Source organism: Sorghum bicolor, chromosome 4 (assembly GCF_000003195.3).
Source record: "Sorghum bicolor cultivar BTx623 chromosome 4, Sorghum_bicolor_NCBIv3, whole genome shotgun sequence".
NCBI classification, from domain to species: Eukaryota; Viridiplantae; Streptophyta; class Magnoliopsida; order Poales; family Poaceae; genus Sorghum; species Sorghum bicolor.
Genome location: NC_012873.2, coordinates 57,218,029 through 57,240,586, shown reverse-complemented (window position 1 = coordinate 57,240,586; position 22,558 = coordinate 57,218,029). Strand labels below are relative to the sequence as shown.

The window sequence follows — 22,558 nt, the reverse complement described above, 5'->3', positions numbered from 1 at the left end:
CCCGTCCATCAGAATTTAGCGCGTTACAGGTATCGTGTACCATTCAGTCCACACGTTACCCAGTGCTCACCGCGCGCGAGTCGAAGCATTCATGTATGACCCTGCTGAGAAGACAACTTAAGGGTAGGGCTTCGTGTAGTTTGTAAAAAGAAAATTTTTGGATGTTACATTGAATATGTCACTACACATTTGAATTATTTAACGTAAATTAATAAATAAAAAAATTACATAACTCGTCTGGAAACCACTAGATGAATTTATTAAGTCTAATTAATTTATTATTAGCATATGTTTGTTACTGTAGCAATATGGCTAATCATAGTCTAATTAGGTTTAAAATATTCATCTCGTGATTTACAACTAAACTGTACAATTATTTTTTCGTCTATATTTAATGCTCTATATATGTTATATATGTGTCCAAAGATTTGATAAGATGGCTAGAAATTTTTTGAATGAAAAACTAAACAAGGCCTAGTTTAGATTCAACCATCCCCTTGGGGATTGGAGGGGATAAGGGGAATGATTGATTGATCCGAAGAGCGCTTAAGGGGATTGAATTGAACATTGAAGTGGCGAAGTAAAAAGTACTGGGCCCTCCGAATCCGAGAAGGCAAAACGCAACGGTGAACAATGTACAGTTAGGCCTTGTTTAGTTTCCACAAAATTTTGCAAAATTTTTTCACATTCTCCGTCACATCGAATCTTTAGACGCATGCATGAAGTATTAAATATAGACGAAAATAAAAACTAATTGCACAGTTTGGTCGGAATTGACGAGATGAATCTTTTGAGCCTAGTTAGTCCATGATTAGACAATATTTGTCAAATCTATACCTATCTATAAAGAGGCAAAATTTCAGTCTGCCCACCTTTTTTTTTCTGCCGCCACCTAAATCCACAGTAGACTCGGAATGAGCAGTAGCTTCAAACCGGTAGAAGAGAAAAAAAGAATATAAGTCTTTCGGTTCCTAATGCAAAATCAAGGCCACGCCAAAGAGCACCAGGCCGCCGTCCATCTCATCCGCCGCGGCGCCAGACCCAGACCAGTCGCCGCGCCCCGTGCGCTTCGGCATCCTGGGTTGCGCCTCCATCGCGCGCAAGCTGGCGCGCGCCATGCTGCTTGCACCCGGCGCAGCTGTCGCCGCCGTCGGGAGCCGCTCCGAGGAGAAGGCCAGTTCACCATGTATGTGTCCGCCAAAATTTTTGTCTGACCGTCGCATCTGTCTGCACGCAGCGCCGCCGCTCCCGTCCGCACGAATATCCAAGGCCGCCATTCCTCTCAGTCCGCGGGTCGCCATTGCATCCCATCCGCACGCAGCGCCGCCACTCTCGTCCGCGCGCAAGGCCGAGGCCTCTGCTCCTCCCATCCATGGGTTGTTGTCGCATCGATCCGCTCGCAGGCCGCCTTTCCTCCCGTCCACGCACAAGGTCTCGCACCGGCACCGACACAGGAGTCGGCTGTCCACGGAGAAAAGGCCACGGGAAGCAACGGGGAGGGGGGGTGGGTTGTGGCATCGCTGGTGTGGACGCTGGTCTCCTAAGCCGGTGGAGGTGCTTCCACACTATAGCCAGCCAGGTCCAGGTCCAACGTAGTGAGGTGAATCGTAATCCAATCGAACAAAGAACCAGCTCAGATCTGGACACCAGCTCATATCGGTAAAAAATCAATGGTAAGTTCGACATGAACTCCAGACACAAACTCCTTCATTTTTTCCTATTTATATATTAGAGATCTCGGTTGAAAAAAAAGGTAGTAATTGGGATATCTTACTGATCTCGCCGAGCTGAATAAGTTCAGAAGTTTCTCATCTCGCCTTTGAATCCTGAGATCTTGCCGAGCTGAACAAGAACAAAAGCTCCTAATCTCACCGCACACACGATTAAGCAAGGTTTGCTTCTTGATGTTGCTAGATTTTTTCTGCTCTTTTGTATTGACAAGAGTAGTGCTCCAAGAATTTTTTGAAGATAAGTTCATATGCTACACTTTGGATTTGCTAGCTGAACAAGAACAAAAGCTCCTGATCTCGCTGTACACACGATTAAGCAAGGTTAGCTTTCTGATGTCACTAGGTTTTTTCTGCTCTTTTATTATACTAACAAGAGTAGTTCTCGAAGAATTTTTCAAGATAAGTTCATATGCTATTCTCTTTGGATTCGCTAGGTTTAGTTAATTCTGGGTAGTGGATATTCATGTGTTTTTTGAGATGATTCATATGTGCTATTTGAGTGTACTTCTACTTGTGCTTCTTATCTCATCATCTGCATGAAGCTCAGGCATCTTGTCAGGTAGTACAGGACTATCGGTAGAATGCAATATGATGTATGTTTGGGAAGAAAAAAACAAGAAATATTTAGCAAATTGTTTGCCTGAAATTCAAGTATTGAACAGTCTGATCAGGTTTGTTTGTTGACCAAAGCATACATATATGATGTAACTTATGAAATTTTAAGCAATTCTGATCCCTTTTGCACCAGGACTCCCTTAACTATATCTGCTTGTAGTTTGTTGTTTTGGGTACAAATAAATGTTGCAGCTTAGCCTTGTTCAATATAAATATAAATATTTAGCAATGGTTGTATTGATATTTTACTGGTTATCAGCTAAATCATATCGGATGGCTATATATGCTTTGATTTTCTTTGGTTGCTACTTCTGCGAGAAGAGTCAGTAAATGCTGGATGGATATAATGAAGCCGTGAAGCAAGTTTATTTAGTGGAGTATCATGTCTTAGATGCTCAAATTGCTTGTACGTGTCTTAGAAAAGCTTCCTAATGAATTGATGCATACAAATATTATAGAAATTTTATTTTTATCAAGAAGTACTTCCAAATTTGGCTCTTCTTCAATTATAGTTACATTGACCTACTACATCTATTTGTCACCTGTACTTGTTGGAGTTTGACGCCTGATAATTTTTTCTCCCGTTGCAACGCACGGACATGTTTACTAGTACAAACGAAAGTGCTACAGTGTCGATTTTTTCCAAAATATTTTGGAACTAAACAAGGCCTCAAGAGACTCTCATGGCCCGTCTTCTCGGTTTGGCGAAGTACTAGTACTGGGCCGATCTAGATGGTACACAGCAGAAGGACCCTAATCAGCCCACTTTTCGATGTTTCCAGTTCTGAAACTATTTTTCATATCATTAAAGAAAATCTGAGACGTATGATATTACTCCCTTTTCCCTCCAAATAAAGCGTGTATCTGCAAACAAGTCACATACTTTCTCTAGACTTTTTTTATTTGGCCATGGTTCACTAGCTCAAATTCTTAACTCATTCTCTCCCTTTAGAATGTCTTTTTTTGAATGTAATATCCTAATTTGGTTCTTATCATCATCAACGGCTTCTTGTATATAAATATTCTTTTTCTTCTAATACAATGATACACACACTCATACATATTCAAGAAAAAAGATTTATCTATTATGCTATGTATCTAGATATAGTAAATAGATGTACAAAAAAAATTAAAATAATTTATAATTTGAAATGGAGAGAGTATATCTTTAATTTAGCGTGTACACTTAAACACGAACCAACTTTCGACACGCATGGCATTACGAACGCAAACAGTGTCGAACGCACGGCGTGTGTCAACATCGTCACTAAGGCCTTGTTTAGTTCAAAAAATATTTAGATTTAGTTATTATAGTATTTTTATTTGTATTTGTTAATTATTATAACTAATTAGACATTAAAGATTTGTCTCGTAAATTATAGACAAATTATACAATTAGTTATTTTTTTTATCTATATTTAATGCTCTATATATATCCAAAGATTTGATGTGATGAAAAATTTTAAAAAATTTAGAAACTTAATTAAACAAGGCCTAGAAGAGATGATCCTCCTATTCGTTTGGCTGATAAGCCTAACTAAAAATACTGTTTACTGATTTATTATTAGAGAAAAACACTGTTGAATGACCGATAGATTTGACAAATAAGCTTAAGCGAAAAGACTGCAAATCAAAGCGCCTTCGGCAGACGGCTGGCGTGATCGGTGATGCGTGAGAGCAATACTGCGTATCTGACTATGGGAACCGACCAACCGATTGCATGCGCTAGGCAGCTAGCGGCCGGGACAGTTTTCAATAATAATAATAATAATAAGGCACAATATTGGTAGACACAGTTACATCACCTAATTAAGTCGTCGTCGTAGCCATAGCTAGTTAGTGGCGCCGGCTTCTTTATCGGCCAGTTACCGCGCCACCACTGAAGAAAATAATGCATGCAGCACTAGTGTAAATCAACTACACAAATTGAAAGAGAGATCTCATGAGAGAGGCCGGCCGGGCTTTATTTTCATTTTGGTCGTCAGTAGTAGATTATTGTCCACAAGTTGCCATGTTGGACTGCACTTTTTAACTCTTTATTAAGTAGGCCGGCCTCCGCTTCACCCGGCCGGCCGTCCAGGTGCCCGCTCCCGCGCCCAGCTCTTCTTGAGACAATGCAAGTGTCTAGAAGGGCAATGAAAGCTAGTACGTACTACTTGACCAATTTAGGTCTCGTTTAGTTTTTTATTTTGGAAAAATAAATACTGTAGCACTTTCGTTTGTATTTGATAAATATTGTCCAATTATAGACTAATAACTAGACTCAAAAGATTTGTCTTGCAAATTACAAACAAACTATGTAATTAATTATTTTTTTATTTATATTTAGTGCTCTATGTATGTGTCGCAAGATTCAATGCGACGAGAAAATTTTTGCAAAATTTTTTGGAAACTAAACAAGACCTTACTACTGTAATTTACTCCTCATGACTGATAGGTGCTAGCTATTCAGCGTCGTCTCTCGGCGTTCGTGCAGAGAGCGAGGATCCTTTTGGCTAGCTAGTTTTTTCCATGTTCATCGTTCAAGGTCACGGTAGAAATATAACGGTAACTTGTGGTATCCAAGCATGCATGTGAGGAGTCGAAGAAGTCCACCGAAACGAGGAGTCACGCAACGGCAAATCACATCGTCCCGTCCACAGCGCCCCGGCCCAAAAGCGATACCATGCAAGCCCTTTTCTCCACGCGTAGCTTGCTAGTACAGTAGTACTAGCTTGTTGTAAAATTTTTTAGATTTTTCGTCGTATCGAATCTTACATCAAATATAAATAAAAAATAACTAATTATACAGTATAGAGCTCTAAATATAGATAAAAAATAACTAATTATATAGTTTATCTGTAATTTATGAGATAAATCTTTTGAGCCTAATTAATCTATAATTAGATAGTATTTGGCAAATACAAATGAAAGTGCTACAGTTTGCAAAAAAAAAAAATGAACTAAAGAAGACCTTAGCTTGCATTGCCATCCGTCCGTCCCTGACCCTGACTGACGCTTGCACCGGCCGGGCAAAAGCCACACGACGACGACGCACCACACCACGCTTTCTACGCTGCGTTGGATGGGCTCCTTTGACGGGCCGCCTGGCCTAGCCGGCCTTTGTGGTGGTTAGGTAGGTAGTGACAGCGAAATAAAGCCCTCCCGGCCCCCTAGCTAAGCTAGCCCACGGACAGTGGGACACGAAACGAAAATTGTCTCTGGATGGACGGCCGGACCCCGGTGCCGGAGGGGGGGGGGGGGGGGGGGGGGGGGGGGGGGGGTGGGTTTCGCGTCGCGCTCTCGACGCCTGGTGGCCTCCTGTCCTGTCCTAACGGCACGCCGGTGGTCAAGCTACTAGCGCCGAGTGACCGAGTGCGGGTCGGTGCGGCGAACGGCCGGCCGGCCCTGGCCTCTGCGCGCTTTTTGAGAGCTAGCTGGCCTTGTTTAGTTCGCAAAAACTTTTGTTTTTGGCTACTGTAGCATTTCGGCTTTATTTGACAAACATTATTCAATCACGGAGTAACTAGACTCAAAAAATTAATCTCACAAATTACAGATAAACTGTGCAGTTAGTTTTTATTTTCGTCTATATTTAATACTCCATGCATGCGACCAAAGATTCGATGTGACAGAAAATCTTGAAAATTTTTGCGGAGTAAACAAGGCCTGAGAACGATCAATCCGGCGGCAAGCGCGAGCGAGTGCGCGCGCACGTACGGCCGGTGCGGTGTGGTCGCGCCACCTAGACCCGCACCGCGCGCACGAGTGGGGGTGCCTTTCTTCGTCCCGCGCTTGGGGTGATGTCAGGTGTTGCCCGGCCGCGCGGCCGGGTTCGATGCACAAAGCACAGCCAAGGCAAGGGAATACCGAATCCCCCCTCGGTGCGCACTGCTGCCGCTGGGGCAATGGATGGGGGCAAAATGTAGCAATATCCTTGCCGCAGTGGGGTGCTAGCTATTGGTTACCGATCAGATCACCGGCCGGGCACGGGCACCCCTGTTAGTGCGCTGTGCAGAGGGATAAGGCGCATCATTAGGCACGGGAATCCGGTTCTGCACCTCGGTTTAGCTAGCTAGTGTGCCTGCTGGCCGGTGATCGATCGATCGTGTAATGATTGTTAGACTGATCGTGCGGATATGTTCTCCTTCTTCCTTCCGCTCGATCATGGAACGGATGGAGCCCTTTCTCTCTCTCTCTCTCTCTCTGTGTGTGTGTGTCAGATATATAGAGAAGAGATTCGCACTCGAGCGGAACTAGCAAAGTCAGATCGATCAGCTTCTCCTAATAAGGGATGCTTATAACTTACTTAATCAGCAATGAGTTCAAAAGGCAAAATGGTGGTCTATTGCATTAGTTAGGTTCTGGTTTGGCATGGTATATATAGCTTATTCGGTAGTAAGGCCGGTCTAAATACATAGTTTCATGTCATAGTTACCAAGACTATAACTGTGCCACATGAGTTTTATGGGGATGAAACTTCTTTCTCATCTGATGAAACTTCTTCATTTAATGATCCTGCCAAGTCAACAATTTTGCTTATGTGTCATCCTATTTAATATGCATGACACTCTCATGAAATATACGTTGAGACTAGCCTGAGTGACATCTAATACGGAGGACCTAAATAACACACTACGACAAATTTAGAGACCTAGATAACATACTTTGTATAAGTCTTGGGTTTAGGGTAAGTCTTGGTTTGAGATGACATACTGCTCTGTGTTACGCATGCACTTTCTACGTTGCTACTCATATCTATCCATAATACTAAAGAGACAAAATTTCAACCAAAATTTTAATGATCCTTAATTTTTTTTGAAAGAACAGGAGGGGCATGGAAGCCCCTACTGAAAATTTTATTAAAACAACCCAGGAGGTTGCAAGAACTAGCGAAACAAGTTCAAAGGTAAAAAAAAACAAGGAAAAAAAAGACTAAAACTAAACTGGGGGAGGAGGAGGGAGATGGATTTCCAATCCATTGATCCTTAAATTTGTCTCGCGGTATCATCTAGATCTCTAACCTTTAAGAATGTATCTCATTTAAGCTTGCCTCGATGTATCATTGAGGTTTGTTACTCTTGGAATTTCATTTTTCCTCAAATTTATAATAGTGTGTCATATAGTCTCAAATAAGCTCTAACTCACTCACAATCCCACATAATGGTCTCTAGACTCTAGTACTTCATCTGCATGTTCTTCCTCCCTATTCTCATTGCATCTCCATGCTCTCCCTCTGCATGCATTCTAATCTAGTGTGACGCCTTATTTTTTTAGAAAGACGGCAAGAGCTTTGTCATATTTTTATTAGACGAGGAAAAGGGAAAGCAAAACAGATTTACAGCGACTTACATGACAACTCGACTTCAAGTATGACGTCTTATCACCGTCGCCAACTAGCTATTCCCACCCCATGTCTTCATCATTCTCCACATCAAAGGCTACAATGTCCTCGGTATAATAGTGACAGCAAGGCCAAAGCAAGTTCTCCTTATTAGGCGAGGGGGTCATGGGACTGATTGTTTTGTCATTAAGTTTATTCCCTGGTCAAGAATGATGTGTGCATCCGGTTGTTGTGGTAAGTGGCATGATACGGAGAACCTAAATAACACACTATGACAAATTTAGCGACCTAGACGACATACTTTATATAAGTCTTGGGTTAGGGTAAGTCTTGGGTTTAGATGACATACTTTGTATGTCTTGGACCTAAATTACACATAAAGATAAGTTCTAAGATCTAAAAATGTATTTTAAGAGTTTAGAGACCTAGAAGATACGATGAGACAATAGAAACCAACAGTGTATATATTTTACTCAATATATATTTTAGGTCAATTACTAGTACGTACTCTGTTATGAGAAAATTTCAAATGCAGTGACGTAGTGACGTTTAGCAAAGAGAAAGCCCGGATATCGATTGCGGATGGCAGAGACCACGATCGAACTCCAGTACAAATGATCATGGTGGGATCATTCCTCAACGCCAGTGGTCCAATCTAGCGGCCGGTTGACGGTGATCTTCCACGTACGCTGGCCACCATGTCCTCATAGTACAGTTATACTCATAGACCTCCAGGTTTCAAACGCCTGTACGTGCAAAAACAGTCCCAATTAATATATAATCCCAGCACGGCAGCACAACTCCGGCCATTCGTGGCGACCAAAAAGGTGAAAAAAGAAGAGTTGAAAAACTGCGGTTGTATGTGGCGTTGCACTTACGGTAGGTAACTGGCAACAATGTCTGAGTGGCCATAGAGAGAAGCGCACTTCAGAGGTAAATCACGGAGTAACTCGTTAATTCTCGTCTCCTTTACTCGGTTTATGTCTCTGTCATATCAAGCACGTATACAAACTCCAATTGAGTTACTGAGGCCGGTCAAATACGTAATCTCGGCAAGAAAGCTATATGTGGTATGTACACCAAGAAGTCCTTTGAATCTGAGCTTGCTTAACTTGGTGTATAATCGCGTATTTGCTCACGCAGCGTGCGTGTGCATGCATCTGCTAGAACAATCTGTAAAGTCGCATAGTTCATTTGGATGAACGCTGACATAATTGTGCCTTCTAATTTTGTCCTTCTATTAATGTACTTCATCCATTTCAAATTATAAGAAGGGAGTAAGCACTCAGGTGTGCCTACAATTTCCATCAAAACGACACAAGAGAATGGTCAATTAACAATTTATAAAATCCCTCAACTATGGATCTAGTCCAGCTTTTGACCTTCAACCATGAGACCGTTCACCTCACTGATCAATTAGCGAAACAATCCATTTTTCAGCATTGGCCCAAATTTTGTCGCTCGCACTATGGGGTATCTCCAACTTAAATACATTTATAGATTTGGTACGGAGTATAATTTTTGTACTTCTAGAAAAACTAAAAATATTTTCTTCTGTCCTAATTAAATTTAGTTCGTCTAAGGCAAATTGATTTCTTAAGGCTGTTTTTTTTTAAGAAAAGAAGGATCAGACCATGAGGAGATGAAGTTCAGTAGTTCACCATGAGGAAACTTAAGGCTATCTTGAGTTTGCATCAGGCCATGAGATGGGAGTGGGTCAAAAGAAAGACAAGAGAGACAATATAATAGCTTTAAGCCAAAGAATTATTAGTCAACGGTATTGATATGGAATTCAAACTGACTAATGTAGAAGCCACCAAAACATGGCTTTATCATTTTTACCTTGGTTTTGGCTTTAGAAGCAATTCTTGCATCGTACTCCCTCTATATCCATAGAGAAAGTCGTTTAGGACAATGATATGGTCTCCAAAGTTCAAGTTTGACTCTTGTTTTTTCTAAAAATATTTATCAAAAAGTGATATATGTATACTTTTATGAAAGTATTTTTCAAGACAAATCTATTATATGGTTTTTACATTTCCAAATTCAACAACTTAAAAATTATTCATGATTTATATTTCTAATGTTTGACCTAAACTTTGTCCAAAATAACTTTTTTTATGGATATAGAGGGAGTATATCCTCGTTTGATACGGCTTTTGATTAAGCCGGTGAAGACGACACACAACCACACAACCTTTAAGTTCTGTTAAAGAGGGCCTGAGAAAAATATTACCGACATCGGATGTGATTTAGTCCAATGTCCGTGCCGCCACAACGAAATTCAACAGAGAATTCAATACAATCACATGTTTACTTGTCTTTATTTAAACCCTCCACCCCCCACAACCACAAAACATAAAAAAAAGCGATCTTTCGGTGTTTGTATACGACTGATGTGTATCTATCAAAATCCCGTCTCTTTCAGTACCCTGTCATAATAGTGTTGTCTGATGTGTATGGCGCCGTATTATTTTCCCTGTAGTCGGATAGGCATAGCACACCTTGAAGAAGACATCGAGAGCCAAAGCAGATAAAAGGTGAGAGCCGGCTCTGCAGTTCCCGCCACCACCAGATCCAGCATACCCGCCAATTGGACCGTCACGTCCGCGAGACCGCGACGCAGCCGCCCGCCTGGTACGTCGTCGGAGCTCTTTGTCAGGGGCCTGGTGCAGCAGACGCGGCCGTATTTTCTCCACCGGTCCTTCGCGCCCGGCAAGGGACGACGCCCAGTTTTGAGGGGCCGCTGACGCGCGGTGCGCAAATGTGCAATGCATGCATCGCACGCGCCCTGGCGCGCCGGGCGTTGGCGCGGCCGAAAGCGGCGGCGGCACACGTGCCACCTGCCGCTACCGGTTGACTTCGCCGCCGACCCTTCCATCGCCACCCCCCACCCAACTCCCAGCGGAATGTGCAGTCCTGCACATTAAAAACCCTGCGGGTCAGTCAGCATGATCAGGACAAAAATAGTAGTAATAGCGTAGCAAACCGCAAGCAACAAGCTAAGAGTTTGCAGTAGTTCCAAGGCAAATTTAAATTTTTTTAAACATAAGGGATCTAGTATTTCGTATAAAAAAATCGACACATACAACTTCACTTGCACGATTCCAAACTGGTATAGCTCTTCATGTCTTTCACTGTTCTGCAACGGTTTCGCGAATATTATCTTCCATAATCACGGTTAATATTTTATTTCTGATAATACGGGCACAAAGGCAGCACTAATCCGGCTGGGGCAATATTCATTAATATCTATTTGGTATGCAGGTTCTATCCCCAGAATGGTCTGCTTTCGTGATAGTTACAATACTCATGTTCATCAGGGAAGCCAAATGGAGAGAAAGGGAGACTGAGAACGACGGTTAGGCAGGCCAGTTTTGAACAGAGGTCAAAAGATTTCCGTCCATGGATTCTCTCAGCAAGTTGAAAAGGACAATCAATTCGCCGAAGAAAACTCGGGCCACCCACGGCTGAGTGCCTGCACAATCACAAGTCAAAACCGACGCACGCCGCGCCGCGCCGTCCCAGGCAACACTACCGTCCCATCGTCTCCCTCCCACCTCCCTTCCCTTCTTCCCTCCATTGTTGCTACCGGTGCAAGCTACCAGGCGAGTCCAGCTTCCCGTGCCATATGGCCTAGCTGTTGTGAAGGTCCTGAAAAGACCGAGCAAGAAGCCTCTTCTTCCCCGCCCAGCGTCGTCACTGTGCTGCATCCTTGCTTCTATGGAGCATTTCTTGATGCAACGCACCACCACATGGCCATGCCGTTTCTCCCTGTGCTTGTCTGTCTTGGTACTGCTGCTCTTCCTGTCTCCAGTCGACTCCCTGAACCAGAGCTCCAGCTCCTGCGACCCGGGTGATCTTAAAGCCCTGGAGGGCTTCTACAAAGGCCTCGACCGGGGCATCGCTGGCTGGACGTTCCCAAACGGCACCTCCGACGCGGCCAGCTGCTGTGCATGGCTCGGTGTCACGTGCGATGGCAGCGGGAAGGTCATCGGGTTGGACCTCCATGGCCGGAGGCTGAGGGGCCAGCTGCCGCTCTCGCTCACGCAGCTGGACCAGCTCCAGTGGCTCAACCTCTCCGACAACAACTTCGGTGGTGCCGTCCCCGCGCCTCTGTTCCAGCTCCAGAGGCTGCAGCAGCTCGACCTCAGCTACAACGAGCTTGCTGGCATACTCCCAGACAACATGTCTCTCCCATTGGTCGAGCTCTTCAATATATCCTACAACAACTTCAGTGGCTCCCACCCCACGCTCCGTGGTTCAGAGCGTCTCATCGTGTTTGATGCAGGGTACAACTCCTTTGCCGGGCAGATTGATACAAGCATCTGTGAATCGTCTGGTGAAATCAGTGTGCTGCGATTCTCATCCAATCTCTTTACTGGGGACTTCCCAGCGGGCTTCGGGAACTGCACAAAGCTCGAGGAGCTGTATGTGGAACTCAACATCATCTCCAGGAGATTGCCAGAAGACCTATTCAGGCTGCCATCTCTGAAGATCCTGTCTCTGCAAGAGAATCAACTCTCTGGGGGGATGAGCCCAAGGTTCGGTAACCTGTCCAACCTTGATAGGCTGGACATATCTTTCAATTCATTCTCTGGGCACATTCCCAATGTTTTTGGTAGCCTCCGCAAGTTGGAGTTCTTCTCTGCACAGTCCAACCTCTTCAGGGGTCCATTGCCTCCCTCGCTGTGCCATTCACCGTCACTGAAGATGCTGTACCTGAGGAACAATTCGTTGAATGGAGAGATCAACCTCAATTGCTCAGCAATGACACAACTTAGCTCACTCGACCTTGGCACAAATAAGTTCATTGGCACAATCTATAGTTTGTCGGATTGCCGTAATCTGAAAAGCCTGAACCTTGCCACAAACAACCTCAGTGGTGAAATCCCTGCTGGTTTCAGGAAGCTTCAGTCGCTAACCTACCTCTCACTTTCAAACAATAGCTTCACGGATATGCCTTCAGCATTATCTGTCCTTCAGGACTGTCCAAGTCTAACAAGCCTCGTGCTCACAAAGAACTTCCATGATCAGAAGGCCTTGCCGATGACTGGGATACAAGGTTTTCACAGCATCCAAGTGTTTGTCATTGCAAATAGCCATCTTTCAGGACCGGTACCACCATGGCTAGCTAATTTCACACAATTGAAGGTTCTAGATCTGTCATGGAATCAATTGACCGGGAATATTCCTGCATGTATTGGTGATCTTGAGTTTCTGTTCTATTTGGATCTATCCAATAATTCACTTAGTGGAGAAATTCCAGAAAACTTGTCTAACATGAAGGCCCTTGTAACAAGAAAGATCTCACAGGAATCTACAGAGACTGATTATTTTCCTTTCTTCATCAAAAGAAACAAGACAGGAAAAGGGTTGCAGTACAATCAGGTTAGCAGCTTCCCACCCTCCCTAGTTCTCAGCCATAACAAGCTGACAGGCCCCATATTATCGGGCTTTGGGATCCTCAAGCACCTACATGTATTGGACCTCAGCAACAACAATATTTCTGGTACAATTCCTGATGATCTATCAGGGATGTCAAGCTTGGAATCCTTGGATCTGTCACATAATAATCTTACTGGAGGCATCCCATATTCATTAACGAAGCTGAATTTTCTATCAAGCTTCAGTGTAGCATACAACAATCTGAATGGTACCATTCCATCAGGAGGTCAATTCTCGACATTCAGTAGTTCTGCTTATGAGGGTAACCCCAAACTCTGTGGCATTCGCCTAGGCCTACCCCGGTGTCATTCAACTCCTGCTCCTACAATTGCTGCAACAAATAAGAGGAAGAACAAGGGCATCATATTTGGAATAGCTATGGGTATTGCAGTTGGGGCAGCATTTATTTTATCTATTGCTGTTATATTTGTGCTGAAGAGTAGCTTCAACAAGCAGGATCATACAGTAAAGGCTGTCAAAGATACTAATCAAGCCCTCGAGTTGGCACCAGCCTCACTGGTACTACTGTTTCAGGACAAGGCTGATAAGGCATTGACCATCGCTGACATTTTGAAATCGACAAACAACTTTGATCAGGCTAACATCATCGGTTGTGGTGGCTTTGGTCTAGTGTACAAGGCAACATTGCAAGATGGAGCAGCAATCGCTATCAAACGACTATCAGGTGATTTTGGTCAGATGGAACGGGAGTTCAAAGCAGAAGTGGAGACGTTATCAAAAGCTCAGCATCCCAATCTTGTGCTTCTGCAAGGTTACTGCAGAATTGGCAGTGATAGACTCCTGATCTACTCTTTCATGGAAAATGGCAGCCTAGACCATTGGCTTCATGAAAAGCCAGATGGTCCCTCTAGATTAATCTGGCCAAGAAGGCTTCAGATAGCAAAAGGAGCAGCAAGAGGTTTGGCATACCTACATCTGTCATGCCAACCTCATATTCTCCATCGTGATGTCAAGTCAAGTAACATCCTTCTAGATGAGAATTTTGAAGCCCATTTGGCTGATTTTGGGCTTGCTCGGCTTATTTGTCCCTATGCCACACATGTGACCACTGACCTAGTTGGCACACTGGGTTATATTCCCCCTGAGTACGGCCAGTCTTCAGTAGCCACTTTCAAGGGTGATGTTTATAGTTTTGGCATTGTCCTTCTGGAGTTATTAACTGGAAAGAGGCCTGTAGACATGTGCAAGCCGAAGGGAGCACGGGAGTTAGTCTCATGGGTTACACATATGAAAAAGGAAAACCGTGAAGCTGATGTCTTGGACCGTGCAATGTATGATAAGAAATTTGAGACGCAAATGATACAGATGATTGATGTTGCTTGTCTGTGCATAAGTGATTCACCAAAACTGCGGCCATTAACACATCAGTTAGTGCTATGGCTTGACAACATTGGTGTGACCAGTGATGCACCAAAGTGAGGCAAGTTCAACGACAGCGGCCATTGGGGAAATCCTTGTGTTTAATTGATCCTCTCTCGGATGAATGTTCTTCTCTAGTGAGAAATGTAAGATAATGCATGATGATTGTATATTCAATAATGCATGCTTCATGAGAGTCTAACTTGCTAATTAAGAATAGAAAAGAAACTCTGTTATTTTGCATGCAGTAGTTACAATTTTCGGGTGGTTTATGGAAGTTTTGCTTCTTTCTTGACCTTGGTGTGAATATCATGTATATAGTTACAGGGAATTTTCTAAATAAAGGAATAATTAAGTATCTCTGAGTTTCTCTTATAAGTTTGTGCGCATATTGCAGTACATTACTAAGTTGACACACTTTTCTTGCATCAGTTCATTGTTATGTTGCTTTATAACTTAAGAATGATGCTAATGATTTCACATTAGTAAGTAATCCCTTGTTTCTAAATTATAGGTCCTTTTGGCTGTTCTAGATATATAGTTTTTACTACGTATTTAGATATATCGTATATCTAGACGCATAGCAAAAGTTATGCACCTAGAAAAGCCAAAACGGCCTTTAATTTGGGACTCAGGGAATACAATAAAATGAAATAGCAGATCAACATGGAAGGAATAAGAGTCGACCTACTCATCTCATCCATGTCATGTCAGAAAGAAGTTGTCCAGCTATACCCGTCTTACCCACTGGCACTTCAGATAATAATGAGGCTATATACATTGTTGTGGGTGCGGATGGGCCCAGAAAAAAGTGGAATGTCAGTTAGTAGGATCAAATTTTCACCATGGTTGCGGTAAGTCTACCATGTACAAGGCAGGCACAACCCAATCTAGTTTGCTCTAGTTTCGCAATGGCACTGGTCCTTGTCTCCTTGCGATGGTCAATGATAATGATTTGTCAGTCTATCTCAAAACACAAACACAAGAAACATCACCAAAATCAGCTCACCCAGATAAAAGAACTTGCTATTCATGGTTGTACTTGTATTGTATTTGCTAGCTTTAGAGTTGAAATTGCTGCTGAATAAGCAGAAAACACAACCAATTCGAACTCTCAATCTAAAGCGCATGATAAAAAAAACAGAGATAGAAAACTTATGGAGCGTTACCTCACTGGTTCAGGGATTCAGGCATTCGCTCGAACAGGTGGCGTGCATGTGCGGTTGCCCTCGTGGTAGAACGGTTCCGCCTTCGTACACCCCGAGAGTGCGCGTCCCCTTCCTTCAGCGCCGCCATGGAGGTGGCCGTCGCCTTCGTCCGCGCTGCTTGGACCGGACCGGCTGGCGCATGCGCGCGCAGCAAGGCGGGCCTCTAAGGGAGAGCGACGCCGAGGGAAAGGGAATGCGAGCTCGACGGACCCTGCGCCTACCTGTGCAACGCATCGAACACTAGAGCACACGGGCACATCGGCGATCTGCCGAGGAGTGTTAGGGCGTGTTGGACGGCGACCGGCGATCGCGAGCGATGGTCACCGCCACCACGTCTCCCAAGTGTGCCCGCCCGGCGTCCTTCCCCCGGTCGCATGTTTGTGCTGGGCCTAACTGCTTCAGGTCGGCCCCGCTTTAGTCCCAAGCCCAGCAGGCCAGCGCCCAGCACAACAGAGGAGAAACGGCGCCCCCACGATGGGCTTGCTAAATTGGGCCGTAAGCCCAACACATACCAACGGTCAAGTCCCTCATCAGGACCTTTCCTTCTTCTTTCTTTTTTTTTTTAAAAAAAAAATTCGCTGAAGTTGCAAGTAAGATTCAGGACATTTTATACTCTTCATTCATAGACTGTGATAAATAAAAAACTCACATAACTGGCTTCCAAATTCTCCTTACAGAATTCATTCATACATATACAGAAAGCAAAGATATATCACACTTTTTTTCCCGAAGAAGAAAATTAACAGCAGCGTACGTGCTTTGACACAATTACTAACGTACGGAGTGGACACTCTGGCAGATGTGGAGGAACAGGGCGTCATGTATGTACTGTGCGGCGTATCTACGCTTCGATGCCCCAGCTCCTGGCGCGTCTCCGGCGGCCGGCCGGACTCAGGCGTTGCTCCGGTAGGACGACCCGAGCTTGGAGGCGCTGGCTCTCAGCACGTACTGGTGGTAGGCGGCGGCGATGGCGGCGCCGATCAGTGGGCCCACCCAGAAGATCCACTGCACAAATACACAAAACACGTACGATCGACACAGTGAGTGGTGGTGGAGGACGGAGCTAACATAAACTACACCTTTCGCTTTCAGTTATGCTTTATATATTTAGTGTATACGTACGTACCTATATATAGTATAATTAATGTAAGATATCCTAAGCGATTGTTTTACTTGCTTTGAGTATTTATCTTGTAAAGGTTTGTTTTGAGTATTGTTGTGGGAAGCATATAGTTAAATGTGCTTGACCAAGCAACAGCTGTGCAACAACAGGGTTATATTAGTTCCAAACAGATGTGGGCATCTTTTAGGTGTCCGTAAGGTAGGAGGGTGTGGCAAGGGATGAGGTAGTATATTGCGATAAAGGGGTGCTCTTATGTCATGCGTAAGACGAAACAGCTGCACTAAAAAATGGAATAATAGTAGTATATATATGCATACATTGTGATAGATTATCAATGGTCGTCGTAAGGCTAGAGGAAGCTTATCCTGAGCCGTTGGTTAGGTTCTCGCATTAATTATTAAAAAAATTCATCCATTCTTTTCCAAATAAAATTGAGCATGAGAAAAATTAAAGCAGGCTCTCTGCATATCTCGTGCCATTTTTTAAATCATTAGTTGTACTGATTGGTGTACGTACTTGGTCGTCCCAGGCCTTGTCGTTGTTGTAGATGACGGCGGCTCCCAGGCTCCTCGCCGGGTTGATGCCGGTGCCGGTGATGGGGATGGTGGCCAGGTGCACCATGAACACGGCGAACCCAATTGGGAGAGGAGCCAACACCTGCATACATAAATCCAAGGGGCGAAAAACCATAGTTAGTGCTCCGAATATTACATCATTGCAATTTCCCTACTAATGATCCGCAACATCATCAGTTACTGACAAAACGAGTATCCTTTTTAAATGTGCCCCAGAAAAAAAAAATTTAACACAGGATTTTGAAATCGCGTGGTTCTAGCACAGGCTCTTAGCTAGCTAGAAAAGTAGAAAGGGATGTATCACCAAATCTGCAAAATGACCAGAAGTTTCTCTTGGAATTTTGCACCTTGCTCCTATCCTCATGAAGCAGTCCAATCATTTGCAATTCGATGGCCACCTCGCGTTCGCTGTTGAGGACGGGGACAACTGAAGACACTCTGCTGGCTACGCACACGAGAATCTTCCTATCTGCTTATTGGCATATACTCCGTATATGTATATGCAGACATGCAGTGCCAAACTGCCAATTCATGCATTGCATCCGGCAGCAGGATACATCTTCACATGCGTCTGATTTTGAGAGCTCTGCACAGCTGGGATTCCGGATTCGGGACCATTGTGCTGTATTTGAGTTCCCTACATATATGGAATGTCTAATTGTGTAGTAGCATTGTATTTGTGGCATGAAAATACTTGATTTCTCGGGCACATGACCTACCATGTCTTAATTGCTTAAATTCAGTATGAAGTATGAACTAAGCAGCAGAAATTCAGACTCTGCCTAGACGTTCAGAAAGTGGGACGGTTAATTTGTTAAGATGTTGCTTTTATGTTGCATGCTAAATTTAACAGCGCTCTACCCAACTTGCTTACGAGTTACGACATAAAGGTTTTTGTGTTGATGTAAACGTTTCGCGTGCTGAAGTGATTTGTGCTCTAATTTTTACTGTTAAAATCTGCAGTCGATCTGCAGTCTGGCTAGCTAGCACCAAAGCCAGGGATGTCTCGTTGACTACTTGGCTGTCCATATTATACACTTAAATTATGCTTTTCTTCTCATAATGGCTTTTTACAATGAAGTTTGCTAATATACTCGCTAGCCAAAACCTGATTTTTTTTTTCATTTTGGGAAAGCGAAGAGGACTAAAGTCTGAATTTCTACTCGTCAATAGGATTACTGCACGTCAGCTCAAGTCCTTTCTCAACACACGGCTCTGTTTAACATCCGTTTCTGCCTTTGGCAGTATGCGTAAACTCTACAGTATAGTCTATTAGTCTTTAGCATCGATCGAGTACTTTGTATATATTGCCACTAGCAGTCAGCACTCAGCAACCCACTAACAGTACGTAACAGTTCACTAGTGTTGTACTGCATATATGAGTTTCAGAATTCACTGTAAATGAATGTGTATATATGTGTACTCACCGGGACGTGGGAGTCACGGGCATTGCGCTTGGGGTCGGTGGCAGAGAAGACGGTGTAGACGAGCACGAAGGTGCCGATGATCTCGGCGGCGAGGCCGGTGCCCTTGGAGTAGCCGTCGCTGAGCTCGTTGGCGCCGCCGCCGTAGCGCACGTAGTAGGCGCTCTGGAAGCCCTTGACGAGCCCCACGCCGCAGATGGCGCCCAGGCACTGCGCGATGATGTAGAGCAGCGCGCGGACCAGGGACACCTTCCTCGCCAGGAACAAACCGAAGGTCACGGCCGGGTTGATGTGCCCACCTGCATCGTAAGTGTCAGTGTGTGTGTGTGTGTCACGCACACGATTCAATGAAGTAAAAGCACGGCGGCATATATGCATGCATGCATGCTGCCTCTACCGGACCTGAGATGCCGGCGGTGCAGTAGACGAGGATGAAGATCATGCCGCCGAAGGACCAGGCGATGCCGAGGATGCCGACGCCGCCGCACGCCGCGTCGGGGCCCGACGCCGTCGCGTCCGTCTGGTGCTTGTACCCGATGACGGTGGCCACGGTGATGTAGAGGAAGAGCAGCGTGGCGATGAACTCGGCGATGACCGCGCGGTACAGCGACCACTGGGTGAGCTCCGCCGCGTCGATCAGCGGCGCCGGCGGAGGGTCGGTGTAGTCCTTGGCCGAGAACTCGCCGGCCTCGGGCCCCGATGCTTCGATGTCCTTCGCCATGTCAGACTCAGACCAGCAGCAGCTGCTCTAGTAGATACCTTAGCTAGCTCTGCGCTTGTGCTTGCTGTGTGGTGTGAGTCCGGAGATGGGAGAGCCGAGGTATATATGGGGCGCGGGAGCACGGGTCGTGCGGGGGAGAGGACGAGCTCATCACCTATCACCAATCACCTCGATGATGGTTTGATTAGCAACTGCGCTTGATTACAATAATTTATTGGTCAGGGATAAGGGTTTAGTTTCTGGTTTGAGGTTTTTTTGGATATAATTTGCCGCCCACAACCGACTAAACCCTCATCATTATGTCATGCCAGAGTCGAACTGGTGGCCAGTGATCAATCGGAGGGGCTATTCACCTATATTATTCTAGAAGGCTTGTATGCTTACGTACTGTACGTTCTTAAGAAAAGATTAACAAGCGAATTGAGAATTTGAGATCCTGAGTACGTCTGAAAGCACAAAACCTCTGGTGCTTCCAATTACTGGTCCAGCATCGTTCGGTGGCGTGGCGGTACATGACCGGCCGTATTTGCTGTGGCTAGATCAGGAACTTGCCAAAAGTACTAGGTGGATGAAAATATGCATGCAAGGGATAAGTCATGGAGTACTATGAAGTAGCGAACACTGAAACACGGAGTATGACCACAAGCAAGCATATGTGCAGCTGCAAACAAGTAATCAAACAAACCAAGAATATGGCCGAGTGCATGCTGTGGAATAGCGACGGATGCGCTGTCAGCATGGCTGTCATCGTCGTCGTAAGCGACTATCAGGACTTCTTGTTTCTTCTTTAAAACAAAAAAACTTATCTGGACTTTGTAAATTGAAGTCAGCATGCTGCATTGCTTGATATACATATTCCAACTGCCAATTGCCAGTTGGAAAAATGAGGCACACATTTAGCATGGACACTATTATTCAGATGAAGAGTACGGTGTAAGAACTTTGTTTTGTGTTTTGTTTTTGCTCTCCTTTTAATAAAATCTTCTGCCCTCCGGTTCCCTAAAAAAAAGAGTACGGTGTGGATTAAACACAATTCGCTAGCTGCATTATCCTCTGAATGGAAAAATCACGGAGTAGTACTTATCCACCAATGGAGATGCTCGGAGACTTGATTGTCAATAATAACAAACAGGAACAGCGAATCATTGCATTGCATTGCATCACGTACAGGCAGACAGCGAGCCCTATAGCGCTACCTACAAATTGAGATTCTTATCGCAGGCTCGATTAGTTGCAACGTACAAGCTGTATGAGCGTGACGGCATTAGCTGTCGTCCTCGCCCCTTTCTGAAGGAAAACTCGAGAGGTTTCTAGCATGGCACGCCGTTATGTAAAGGGCCGGCTCTCTAAACCTAATCCTGTCCCTTCTGCTTCTGGACCGCACACGATCGATCTCGATCTCCATGCATGACCATTAAGTCTAACATATCTGCAAATGGAACTGATATGGTCGATCATTGGAGATTAATCAGGGCACTTTGCGTGAATAATGTTCGCTTTTGTTTTCATGAGTTGGGTGATGAGTTGTGATTTTGTTCTCTTCTCGTTGCAAAATTTAATCGTCGGGGGGCGCTGCCCATTTGTCCTTGGCAGGTTAGCATCATCTGATCTGATCACCTCGCTCTTTGGCTGATCGATCAGAGAAACCAGCCAGGTCACTTTCCCTGATCGATGTGGACAAGCATGACATCGAAGCAGAGCGCGCGGGGCCAGGCAGAACATTCGCCAGCGTGCCTCCCACTTCCACAAGATTTCATCTCATGATACTGATAGTGAACTCAATTAACCCAATTCTCTCTTTTTCTTCCATCTCTTTTCCTTCTCTGCAACTGCCCCTGCAAAGACGACACCTGGCACAACGGCGGCCTTCAGATTACTGCGGCAGGCCTGGAGCATACGCGCGAGAGCGGCGGCCGGCCAATCCGGCGGTGCCACCTGCGTTCTTGTGGCTGCCAAGAGCCGGGCGGCGTCTCGCGTCCCTCTCACGGGCCCAATCATCCGTGACCGTGATGCCTTCTCCACGTCTGTGCTGGCATGGCAGCGACAGACAAGACTTGCGTTTTGCATTCGTTCTAGCCTTCTAGGCCGTGCGGCCGTCCAATTCTATGCTGTCTGCCGGTTCCTACCAACCAGCGGCCGCCACCCCGTGTCAGCATGCGAAGATCTGATGCTGTATCGGAGAACGACGGCGAGCCAATGGCGCGCCACTGGTGGTGAACTCCGTCGAGGTCATGTTGCAGTGTGCATGTGCCGCTGCCGCATACACCAGCTGATCAGCTGGAAGGGGATGGAGCTTCGATGGGCAGGAAGAACTCCTCTGTGGCTCTGTCGTTGGAAGCTGACAGAGCTTAACATCAGTGAACGCTGAACGAGGAGCATTTCAGGCTTGAGGTGCCTCTGCAGTCTTCAGCTAGGCATCAACGAAATGCAAGGTGAGGTGTTCTTTCTGGAGCAATACATTACAATACTCGTGCATGTGCAGGGCACCAGGGCAAGTCCATCTCCCCCCGTGAAGGTAGCACATCGTTGTCACCAGTGTTTCTGTTTTTGTTAAAAATGTTATCAGAGCAGGAAAAAACCTTTTTCCCTTTTGGAAAGCCTGTGTCAGCAGCCCATGTTTCCTCGTGAACAAAAACAATCGACATAGGCACCTGATTTCCGGCTTGTTCCAGCTTGATGGGCCGACTTGTTTGACGATATAGGGCGTGCTTGGTTTTTCAACCAAACCTTGCCTTACCTCGCTCAGCGAGGAATGGAAGACAAGAATGTGTTTGGATACCTTGCTTTACTATCTTGTTTTCTGAGCACGCTAGCTTTTACTTGCTTGTTCAGATGGAGAAATTTTTTGGTTTTAAGTACTCTAGCATTTTCGTTTATATTTAGTAATTATTGTCCAATTAAGGACTAACTAGGCTCAAAGGATTCGTCTCGCAAAATACAGATAAACTGAACAACTAATTATTTCTTTTATCTATATTTAATGCTCTTTATATGCGTCTAGAGATTCGATG

At 44.9% G+C, this 22,558-nt stretch overlaps 2 protein-coding genes across 2 annotated transcripts; one reads left to right on the top strand and one right to left on the bottom strand.

Moving 5' to 3' along the window:
• LOC8074779 (phytosulfokine receptor 1) lies at positions 10,631-14,854 on the top strand. The gene has a single exon (XM_002454162.2). The coding sequence runs from the start codon at positions 11,392-11,394 to the stop codon at positions 14,554-14,556; it is 3,165 nt and encodes a 1,054-aa protein (XP_002454207.1). The 5' UTR covers positions 10,631-11,391; the 3' UTR covers positions 14,557-14,854.
• LOC8066174 (aquaporin PIP2-4) lies at positions 16,301-19,724 on the bottom strand. The gene is made up of 4 exons (XM_002452438.2): positions 19,229-19,724; positions 18,830-19,125; positions 17,344-17,484; positions 16,301-16,709 (listed from the first exon to the last, which is right to left on the bottom strand). Exons 1-4 carry the CDS (start codon positions 19,545-19,547, stop codon positions 16,596-16,598), a joined length of 870 nt encoding a protein of 289 aa, XP_002452483.1. The 5' UTR covers positions 19,548-19,724; the 3' UTR covers positions 16,301-16,595.